Genomic DNA, 12,026 nt, shown 5'->3' with positions numbered 1-12,026 from the left:
GGTTTGAGCATAACAGGCTGAACACATGCATCTTGGGCAGGCCCTGTTTGTTTTTTCCAACAGCTAGATTCATTGCTTAAGTAGCAACATAGGGTAATCAGTCTAATTTTACATCAAAGTTGCAGTTTCAGATTCAACTGTTAAAGAACCCAAAACATAAATAGAATATAACCTCCAGTTTGAAACACAAAAGGCTGTCTTCAAAATCGTATCACAATGATCATTAAAAAGGCTTTGAAATTAATAAAAATAAATTTGACACAGATTTCTAAGATGAATAAGATGATGAGTAAAATATAATTTTCTAGGTTAGATTCTCTGTAGAAATAGTGGTAACACAAGAAAGAAGCAAAGTAAGAAGAATACCAACAACATTCAAAAAATGTAATTCTCCATCTTTGGAGATGTAGTCCTGATTGCAGGTGTTGCTACCATTCATTATATGCTCAAAGGCACGTTACCAAATACTTCCAAGCTAGACAGGAAGTGGATTGGACTGTGAAAGACCAACCCAAATTGTGTCTGCATTTTTACGAATATGTCAGGCAGTACAATATCTCAAAGAGGAGGTCACGTCTCGTGCTCCCCTGGTGCATTCACTATAGCTGCCCAATTTCCCTGCTTTTTAAAGTTTGATAGAAATATCTGTTGGCTATAGGTACATTCTTAAACCGCAAGGTTCCCTCCCCCCCCATTAATGAATTTCTCTGCTTTTTAATCCGGGAGGTAAGAAATGGAATCTGATTCCCGTGCAAGGTTACTAAGAATAGATCAATCATTTGCATGCTTTTTGAGTTCAATGGGATTTATTCCTCTGCAATTATGTTTAGGGTATGTGAAACTTACCATGGGGGCAGAGGGAAGGGAGGGGAGCAGGTAGATGGGGGAAGGCAGGTTTGATCATTTACATGCTTATTGTGTTCAATGGGATTTACTCCCATGTAATCAAGCTTAGGATAGGTGAAACTGATCATGGGGAGGGAGGCTGAAGGGGAGAGGGGGAAGAGAGAGGGGAGGGAGGTGGAAGGGGGAGAGGGAGGGAAAAGGCATCATTTGCATGTTTATTGTTATTGTTAAGCAAGTGTTTCTGAGTTCAGGACTATATGTTTTGTAAGATTTTGTTTTGAAATGAGTTTATGGGAAGCAGCAGAATGACATGGGGTGTATTTTCAATTTAACATGGTGGAATGTGAAAAATCCATGCTGGCTTTAGTATACAGCCACCCTCATGGCTGTGTAATTTTTGGAAGCACAGAAAACTCAAGGCAACCCGCAAAATATCATACACCAATATTTTCAAGGTTTTTTAAATTAGCAGATATAAAGGATGCTAAACCATAATATTCCAAGTTTTGTTGCAAGCATTGATTTGATACCAACCTAAAGGAAGAGTGCCACCAACTGAAATAATTTCTTCTAAAAATTAACATTTTATTGTAGATATATCCTATCTCAAAATCCACCAAACAAAATAACATTGCCAGAGATATAACATTAACTAGATATATTCTCAAGTTCCAGTCTACACAGATGGGCATGTACAAATGGCTTCTGCCCACAGATCATATATAGATATGATTACTATGAGTATATATTAGATGTGCATCTAAATACTGGATTGCTTTCAACAGAATGCACTTCCAGATACGCATCCTGTCAACATTCTGGAGCCAGTAGAACTGGATGAAGGCATAAATGTTGAAGTATAACATTGTTATATAAAAATTAAATAGCACCTGATAGATTTTTACATAACTCCCATGTTTTCCAAAAACATGAGAAGCCCTCTGCTGGATCATACCAATGATTGTTCAAGTCCAGCATTCTGCTCTCAGCAGATGTCTTTATGAAGACAAGCAGGAAATCTAAAAGTGCCCTAACATGATTATCACAGTTATTGCTGAACCATAGATTTATTCTGTGAAAACATTGCAGTTACTTGATTTATTTTAATTGAATTTTTATTAAATTTTCATGTACAAATATTCTCACTTTTAAAAGTGTACAGGCACTTTTACAATTCATCTTTATTTTACAATATAATTCATTAAATTTCATCAGTGTTCATATCTGTCATATAATCCAGAATAAAGTAAATGAACACTAATACTTAGCAATCACATATATATAATACATAATAAACTGAAACTGCAAATTTCTGAAGACATAATTGCAACCATTTCTCACCACTGAAAGTTTGATAGATTGCTATGTAGCCTAGTGCAACATTTGGCAGTGGTTTTACAATGCAAACCAATGCCCTTTGGGAACCATCTGAGGCTATCAGTACCACACAGAAAGTACTTATCCTCAAAAGCATAATAGCAAGGGAATTTGTTCATTGTATCACCTGGCAGTTATGACACCACACGTTACAGAATACTGATCTTCTCACATTCAAACAGTAAATATGGTTTCAGACCTGCAAAATCTATTTACACTAAGTCTGATTTGAATGGATAGCATGTAATGTCCTTTAAGTGCAAATTTAGAAAACACTATCAACATAGCTGCTAAAGACCTGACATTACAACTCTATACAGATTCATCCTAGAGCTATGTACGGCTACAGAATAATTGCCTGAATATGTATGAATAGAAGATAGTTAGATATAGATATGATTGCCACAGGTAAAGTCAAATCATCTTGTACACAATAACAGCACAACTTTGAAATATTTTGCCTTTTTCTAAATTTACCTTTATATTTTATGCAAAAAATCATGAATATGCCTGACCATTTCCATATTCACTAAACTCATTCCCACCAAATTCATCAGTTTATTGAAACTCTATGTATAAAGTATATGTATCAAATTTTGTATCAAAATGTATATATCAAATTCAAACCATCAATATTCTAACAAGTCTGATTATAGAAACAATGGTTTATCACAACTGAATGCAGTCTCACAAATCTCATACTGCAAAATCTATGTCTGACTATAAAGTGAAGTGAAAAGTAAAATGATTTATTGATGGATAGCAATAATAATTTTCATTCATTTCTGAAGCAATTATCTACACAATAAAACACTATTTCCTGATGTAAATACAAGACAATGTAACTTAATTTGTACGTTGAAAACTACTCTGAACTTTAATAATTTGTGCCTAATAAGGCACAAAATAATTATCACCCACAGCTCATTTAGAGTCCCACCTTCTCCCACCAACCACATAACTAGCCGTATAAGGAACAGTGCTTGCACTGAATCCTCCCTCCTCAAAAAGGGAGAAGAAGAGATGGGACTCTGTGATCTTTGTGCCTGGACTCTTTTAACAAATGCACAACCAGAACATACAGATTTCTATGCCAATTTGGTGCCAATAGCTTTTCTTGTACAAACTTTGGTGCATGAGGAAGGATGAAATCATTTGAATATAAGGAAATGCATATATGCAAAATGGAAAGGTAGCCAATGGTCATTTTCATATCTTACTAGATTCCTGACCTCACATACCCATTTCACCAACAGAACCATACCTATTTTGTATGTCTTCCACTGGGGTCATAACAACAAGTTCTACCTATACTCCTGCCCACCAAACTGAGAGCAAATATGCACAACCAGGCTATATTTGCAGTTTGGAATATATTACACTCTTCATGTCATGTATAATTTAATGTTATTCACTATTACAAGATGTGATGAAGCCCATTAGCTCACCTGGCGCTTAAGAAAGAATAGAAACATTTATCTATTAATTAGCCATGATAAATAAATGGAACCTTCATGTTCAGTGGCAATGTATCTGATTATCACAGTGGAAACAAAACTAAAAGAGATGGCTGTAACATAATATCCTGCTTGTAAGCTTTCAGAGGCATCTGGCTGGCTGCTGTTCGAAACAGCATGCTGAACTAGATTAATCTTGATCTAATCCAGCAAGGCAGTTCTTCCAAATCTGTCACTTATTCAAATATTTAATATCTCCAAAGACATACTAGGAGAAAATTGTGATGCAGCTGAGTAGTAATAAAGCAAGAATGAAGCAATATAGAACACCAGGCAGGTTTCTAGTGACTAGAAAAAATAGCCCTTGGTGCCAAATCTGCTTTATGTATTTATTTCACTCAGCAAACTGTTAACTATGATATTGGTAGAAAACATTAAACAGAGGCAAGCTAAAAGAATACAGGGGTTAGAAAGATCTGGCTAGCTCAATGTTTACTGAAAATTCATAGCGTGGTATCTGACTAAGTCAAGCTCCTTCAGGAGGACAGGCAGGATATAAATTCAATAAAAAATACTGTAAGAGTACACCCACTAATATTAGTGCACTTAAGTTAGTCATAGAATCACAGAATGGTACAGTTGGACGGGGCCTATAAGACCATCAAGTCCAGCCCCCTGCTCAATGCAGGAATCTAAATTAAAGCATACCTGACAGGTGGCTGTTCAGCTGCCTCTTGAAGGCCTCCAGTGTTGGAGAGCCCAACACCTCCCTAGGTGGTTGGTTCCATTGTTGTATTGCTCTAACAGTTAGGAAGTTTTTTATTGACGTTCAGTCGAAATCTGGTTTCCTGTAACATGAGCCCATTATTCTGTGTCCTGCACTCTGGGATGATTGAGAAGATATCCTGGACCTACTCTGTGAAGCAACCTTTCAAGTACTTGAAGAGTGCTATTATATCTCCCCTCAGTCTTCTCAAGGCTAAACATGTCCAGTTCTTCCAGTCTCTCCTCATAGGGCTTTGTTTCCAGTCCCCTGATCATCTTTGTCACCCTCCTCTGAACCTGTTCCAGTTAGTCTGCGTTCTTAAGTGTGGTGTCCAGAACTGGATACAGTACTCAAGATGAGGCCTAACCAGTGCCGAATAAAGGAGAACTAATGCTTCACGTGATTTGGAAACTATACTTCTGTTAATGCAGCCTAAAACATCATTTGTCTTTTTTGCAGCCACATGCACTGTTGGCTCGTATTCAGCTTGTGATCAACAATTCCAAGATTCTTCTCACATGTAGTATTGCTGAGCCAAGTGTCCCCCATCTTATAACTGCATTTGATTTCTTTTTCCTAGGTGTAGAACTTTGCACTTATCCCTGTTAAATTTCATTGTTTTCAGCCCAATGCTCCAGCCTATCACGATTCCTTTGAATTTTGTTTCTGTCTTCCAGGGTATTACCTATCCCTCCCAATTTTGTATCATCTGCAAATTTGATAAGCATTCCCTGCACCTCCTCATCCAAGTCATTAATAAAAATGTTGAAGAGCACTGGGTACAGAACTGAGCCCTGTGGTACCTGGCTCATTACCTCCCCACAGTTTGAGAAGAAACCATTGATAAGCACTCTTTGAGTATGATTCTGTAGCCAACTGTACAACCGCCTGATAGTTGTTCCACCCAGCTCACATTTAGTTAGCTTGCTTATCAGAATAACATGGGGTACTCTGCCAAAAGCTTTGCTGAAGTCGAGATATATTATGTCCACAGCATTTTCACATTTCCACTGACTTAGGTCCATAGATTTCAGTGTGTCTACTCTGAGTATGACTAGTCCACTGAAATTGGTGAATACCAATTATGCCTACATAATAAGCTACAAAAAATAGTAAGGTAAATAAATGAGGCATGTAGAAGGAGCAATATCAACAAATTATGGAATCATCAACCTGAATCATTTTTTCTAAATCTCCACTCTACTGAATTGAATAATCTTTGATACACTAATTTTGTAATATACAAAATGAAGGCATTATTTTTATTATAAAATTGCATCCTATAAGTCCTGTTAATTATTTTCGTTAGGTAATTAATTAGGGGCTGCAAACATATGCCTTCTTACTTGAGAGTAAGATAAATTAAATTCCATGGGATCTGTATAGGATCAAGATGCAAAACTGCAATCTTGCATAGACATGCATGTTCCATTCATTCATTTATTTATTTATTTAAAACATTTCTATGCCGCTCTATCTTCCTGGAAAGCTCAGAGCGGCGAACAACTCTATAATAAAAGAACATAGACGAAAAATACCTTATAAAAACAAGACATACAACCATAATACAAACTTATAAGATAAGGTTAAAATAGTAAAACTATATACAGTAAAATAAACATCATTACTCCATAGTCTCTCATGGTCAAGAGATTTCCTATTCCTCAGTCCAGGTTAAATGCGAGATGGAAAAGGAACGTCTTGACCTGGCGACGGAATGCCGGAAGCGAGGAGGCCGACCGGACCTCTATTAGCAAGGAATTCCAGAGTCTAGGGGCGATAACAGAGAACGCCCTGTCCCTGGTTCCTGAAAGATGAACTTGTGTGGATGACGGTATCCTAAGGAAAGAATTATCGGAGGACCTGAGAGAACGGGGGGTTCATAAGAAGACAACCGATCAGACAGATAGACAGGGCCCAGGCCGTGAAGGGCTTTAAAGGGCAACACCAGCACCTTGAATTGAGTCCGGAAGCAAATCGGCAACCAGTGAAGCTGTTGCAACAGGGGGGTTGTATGGGCACGAATGTCAGCCCGTCAGCATTCTTACTGCTGCACGTTGAACTAATTTAAGCTTCCAAACTGTCTTCAAAGGCAGCCCCACGTAGAGTGCGTTGCAGTAGTCAAGCCGGGATGTAACTAAGGCGTAAGTTACCTTCGTCAGATCCGACATCTCTAAAAACGGGCGCAGCTGGCGAACCAGTCTTAACTGGGCAAAAGCGCTCCTGGACACAGCAGAAAGCTGAGCTTCCAGGTTCAAAGCCGAGTCCAGAAGCACACCCAAGCTGCAGACTTGAGTCTTCAGGGGGAGTGTAACCCCGTCTAACACAGGTACATTCCACGTTTCTAGTTTAGCCCTATGACTGACGAAGAGCATTTCTGTCTTGTCTGGATTTAATTTCAACTTGTTCACCTTCATCCAATCCATCACTGAGGACAGGCACTGGTTCAGGGGTCGAACAGCTTCCTTGGCATCAGGGGGAAAGGAGAAATAAAGCTGGGTGTCATCTGCATATTGATGGTAATGAACTCCAAACCTCCGGATGACCTCACCCAGGGGCTTCATATAGATGTTAAATAACAAAGGAGACAAAATAGAGCCCTGTGGAACCCCGCAGGTCAAAGGCCAGGGGGCTGAGCAGGAGTCTCCGAGTATTACCTTCTGGGTTCGACCCTCCAGGAAGGGTCGTGTATGTTGTTCTCCCATGACTTTTTCAATTGGCTCATAGGGGATACTAGTTCAGCCTTATGGGAATTGGTAGGTGCTGCTGTACAGTGCTCAATGTTTTAAAAGATCATCTGGTGGCTAGCCTCTTTTCCCCCCCCAAGGACTGCATTAACCCTTTGCTAATCCTCTGGCAGTTGCATGCCAAAGATGGGTATGGCCACCCTATTCTTTCACAACACATACAGAGGACACAAAATGTAGACCCCTTTAGTTGATCCATGCAGATCAGATGGATAAGAGGGGTTATCACCCCCTCCCTGCTCATCAAATCGGCAATCTGATGGCCAGAGAGAGGGCAATCTATCCCATAAGGACGCTGCACTAGGTGGAGACTATTATTATTTATTTGTTGCATTTATATCCCACTTTTCCTCCAAGGAGCTCAAGGTGGCACACGTTTCTTCACCTCTCCATTTTACCCTCAATACAACCCTATGAGGTAGGTTAGGCTGAGCTAGTGACTGGCCCAAGCACACCCAGTGAGTTTCATGGCCAAGTAGGGATTTGAACCATGGTCTCCCAGGTCACAGTCCACTACACCACACTGGCTCTCTGTCCACCCCAGTGCTGTGTCCACTTTCTTTTTCTTTTCACTATTCCCCAAATTGGCAGGTTGGGAAGAGGCAGAAAAATTTACTCAGGGATGGCATCAGGCCCGAGTTGGGGGTTAGACACTCCTAATCTAGAGCTTTGAAGACTGAGTGTGGTTGATGTACATTGATGACATCCAGCTATAGATTCTTTAACCAAATACCCAGGAGGTGCTGCCTTAATTAAGTGTCAAGCCTATGGTCAAATGGACAACATTAAACAGGCTAAATCCAATTCCAGAGAAGACAGAGGAATCACTAGGCTTTGGGAGGAGTTAGTAGGCCTGTGATAGATGGGACTTGAAATATCCTCATCAGAACAGATTCACAATCTACGGGGCTCTTCAATTCTGCCTTGCTTTTGGATAAATATAGTAATGGTTGCAAGGAACCCTTTTTATCCTCTTCCTAGGCCCAGTATCTTCTTAGAGAACAGAGACCTGGTTATACTGATGCATTATTTTGTTATGTCCAGGACTGACTATTGTAATGACTAGTGTAAAGTGTGTTACATTAGGACTACCTTGAAGATTATTTTGCAGCTGGTGTAGAATGCTACCACCTGCCTCCTAATGAACTTTGGAAGCTGTGAGCATATTCAATCATGTTGCAGCAACTGTATCAAACTGCTAACATCTTTCCTGCATCAATTCACTGCTGATGCTTACTTTTAAAGATCTTTAGAGCTCAAGACCCAAAGAGACTACCTTCCCCTATATCAGCCCTTGTGCCACATACACTCAAGGGATCAGACCTTGTATACCTTCACTTCTTAAACAACAGTAGCTACCAAGATGATGGCCTTTGGAACACTTGCCCTGAGGCTATGGATTGTTCCCCTTATTGATAGGAGAAGGTGTTATTCTGTCTCTGCCTTACATAAGGTTTACAAGGTATCTATTTCGCTTGGCATTTGGATATTAATGTCTGTTTTTATGTCTAGGTATATTGTTTTATATTGTCATTAATGCTGTTGCTTAAAATTATGTTTTATTTGCTCTGTAAACCACAATGGGTGTAGAAAAAGTAGCATATAAATGTCAAGTAAATAAATATTCATTCATCCATGCATATGTTCCAGTGCATTAAATCTCAGTCACTGGGTTTTAATAAACCCGTAACTGATAGCAGGATTAGACTCTTAAGTGCTTTCACATTTTTCCTAATGTGCAAGTTTTCTATATTTTGATCACATAGAATTTGCCATGCACTGAAATGCATCTAATCTATAAGAGGTATAATAAATGCCATGTGTTAACTGTAAATGGGCAGAAATATTGCTGATAATAAAATTAATATCTATATATAAAGAAGCCATCTCCTAACAGTTTGTCACAATTTGTTGTGACCAAGAAACTGAAATCACAACACAGCTGTGAGGATAGGACCAGATTTTATTTTTAATAGCTAGGTGTCACCAGGGGCAGGGAACAGATTTAGCTCTCTCACCCGCCCCCAAGTATCCCTGACAATTCCTTCCTTCGTTTCACTTAATCTATGTAAATAGATTTTATATTCCTCCAGGAAGACATTACTGCACTGAGGGGAAAACCTGACCTAGGCCTATGCGTGGCCCAGTCCCAAAAACAGCTGGTGAGATAGTCCTCTAATAAGAAGCATCTGCCACCACTGGAGGAGCATGAAGGGCATACAGAAAAACCTAACATACAGAAACCTAACATACAGAAAAACCTAACTTTGGAAGGTAGGAGTAAAACATGGGAGACAAGAGCAAGAGGTGGAAAATATGTATGCTTTAAGTTCCTAGACCTCACAGGTAACCATTGGAAGACCAGAGTGGAAGCAAGGGATGTCTTAGTCAGCACTGTGTAAATGCCCAGTTGCTGACTAGCTAGCAGCTTCTGCAGCCATCAACAGTTCATGCCAGGATCTGCTACCCAGTCAGCAACTTTGTGCTTTTAAGGTGCTGAATGAAACAACTCCTCCTTCCACCACTGCTTGAGTAAAGACATGTTCCCCCACCATGCTCAGCCCACAACAGTAGCTGGCAATTTGCACCAACTAATCACATTAGCAGTGACATTCCCCAGTTCTCAACGGCAGATACCTCAAGGGATCCTGTACTCCTCACATATATCCCACTCAACATTATGATGTGCATTTTGTTGGTAAACAATATCAGCAAGAATAATATCAACGAAAACATTCAAGTCTTTGCTGACTCCTCACACTATTCCAATCCACCATAGTAAATAATTACAAAAAGCATCCTTTAAGTGAACTAAAGACAGCAGGCTAAAGCAGGCACTCATTTGCCTCAAAAATAAAATTACAAATCTGATCTGTTTCTGCCCTTTCTTCAACAGAAAATGAGTATTTTTGCACATTTTGTACAATGGGTCACATTCATATTTGGTCAGTTTAAGCATTTAAAAATATAAGTAATAATATATCCCATGAGCAGGATAAAACAAACATGAAGCACTTCAGACATGGGCACTATTTGTGCGATACAGCAAAAAATGCTGAGGGGAAACCAGCTTATTTTCTATCCTTTTCTAGCCTGCATGACTGGCAAATATTGAACCACAGTGGTATGGAGGGCAGTGAAGATTTTGTGTCTTAAGTAGAAAAATCATCTCTCAGCTGGAAAAAAACCCATGTTTCTTGGAGGGGGAATGAGAATAGAAGAAAGGGAAGACGACGAAGAGAGCTTCTGCCGCTGCAGCGCATCCACTCTCTACTGTCACCTTCTCCCGAAAAGGGAGGGAGAGCAATAAATAATAAGCCTGCCCTGGTGGCTCTCTGATGGTGGCAGCCGCCGGCTTTGCGCTTCTTCCTAGCGGTAGTCCCGGGTGCCTCTCCTTAGCCAGCACAGCTTTCTCCCCACACGCTCCCACCACCGCTTTGCCTGGGGATGTGGGTGTCAGTCCAGGCCTCTTGGCCGCTCACTCACCGGGTGGAAGTGCCCTTCCTCACATCGCACATCATGCACTTGAAGGCCTCAGCACTGTTCCGGAAGGTGCACACACTGCAGTCCCAATAGCCCTCGTCTGAGGAGGGTTTTGGCTGCCGCTTCGGCCTACCCCCCAAAAAGGGGGGGGGATAAGGAGGAGGAAGAGAGGGAGGAGGGGAAAGAGAGAAGAAGGTTTAAGACACAAAACAAGACATCGCCGCGGTCGGTCGGTCTCTTTCGCTCTCTCCCTCCCACCCTCGTTAAGGGCCTCGTTCTGTTCCGGCGGCGCTGGCCGCCACCGCTTATCGCCGACTACCTCTTAGTTGTCGCCCCAGCCCCACCACCCGCGCCCGCTCACCGCCATCGCTTCTATTACGTTGGGGGGCGCCAAAGGCTTTGGCAGGGGAGGAGGGGGGGAAAGAAGCAGCCCCCTCAACAGTGGCGCCGCCGTCTTCCCCCTCAACACCGGCCTGACTGAGGCCGCCCCTTCTTGCCTGCCTCGTTGCCTTCCGTCGCTCTCTCCTCACCTTGTGGGGCTCTTCTTGTCTCCCATGCCGGCTCCAGACGCGTCTCCAGCCCGGCGCGGCCCTTTGTGTATTTGTCAATAAGGAGGAGCGAGCGGAGAGGCGGGGGCTGCCTCTGTATCGGAGGGACCCAGCGAGAAGAGGGAGGAGGAGGAGGAGGAGGTGCTGCCGCGAACAACTACCGTTCGCTGCTTACTGCGGCCAACGCCGCCGCCTTCGTCGCCACTACAGCTGTCGGGGGGACTCCTACTGCTGCCGCCTCCCCCGCCGCTTCTCCTCCCCCCCTTCTCCCTCACGTGTCCCCCCGTCGCCAACCAGCGAGAGCCCGCAGCTAGGCCAAGGCCGAGGCGCCCAGACAGCAACGGTGACAATGCTGAGTAGGTTTCGCTGACTCGGGCTGCAGCAAGAGGGGCTGGACGACGAGAAGGAAACGGAGCTCTGGTGATACGAGTCGCTGCTCCTATCTCTGGCCTTCGCAGGCAGCCTTCGCACACACACTCGCCCGTTGTACTCTTCCCTCCCCCACCCCCCAAAAAGCATATCCTTTCATGTGCCGCACAATCAGCACCAAATAACTACAACCGCCGCCACCATCCTAGTTTCAGTCTGAGACTAGATTTCGGATTAGAATTCCCGCTTCACTCATAATGTAACCCTTAAATCTCAAAACCTTGGATTCCGTGCTTTTACTCCCCTATAAAAATTGCAGTGACCGAATGGGTGGGTGGGGGTGGTGATCCACACTGTGACCATAGCTCGGTATATGTTCTTTATTTCAAATATTTCTAAGCCACCTTTCAAGACTATAGTCTTTCGGTGGTTT

At 42.0% G+C, this 12,026-nt stretch overlaps 1 protein-coding gene across 2 annotated transcripts in view; it reads right to left on the bottom strand.

Annotated features, from left to right (window-relative positions):
• The window catches only part of YAF2 (YY1 associated factor 2), a 46,651-nt gene extending 35,161 nt beyond the window's left edge, over positions 1 to 11,490 (bottom strand). Inside the window, exons 1-2 of one of the 2 annotated variants that reach the window (XM_061639943.1) lie at positions 11,207 to 11,490; positions 10,680 to 10,805 (exon numbers count right to left, since the gene is read on the bottom strand). In XM_061639943.1, coding sequence (XP_061495927.1) covers positions 10,680 to 10,805; positions 11,207 to 11,232 — 152 coding nt within the window. In that variant the 5' untranslated portion in view covers positions 11,233 to 11,490. Of the gene's footprint in view, positions 1 to 10,679; positions 10,806 to 11,037; positions 11,147 to 11,206 lie in introns of those variants that run through there. The other variant, XM_061639944.1, reaches the window with a different exon arrangement.
• Positions 11,491 to 12,026: the final 536 nt, after the last annotated feature.

The sequence above is a fragment of the Rhineura floridana genome, chromosome 8 (genome assembly GCF_030035675.1).
Source record: "Rhineura floridana isolate rRhiFlo1 chromosome 8, rRhiFlo1.hap2, whole genome shotgun sequence".
Classification (NCBI taxonomy): domain Eukaryota; kingdom Metazoa; phylum Chordata; class Lepidosauria; order Squamata; family Rhineuridae; genus Rhineura; species Rhineura floridana.
This window is presented reverse-complemented; position numbering and strand designations above follow the sequence as displayed.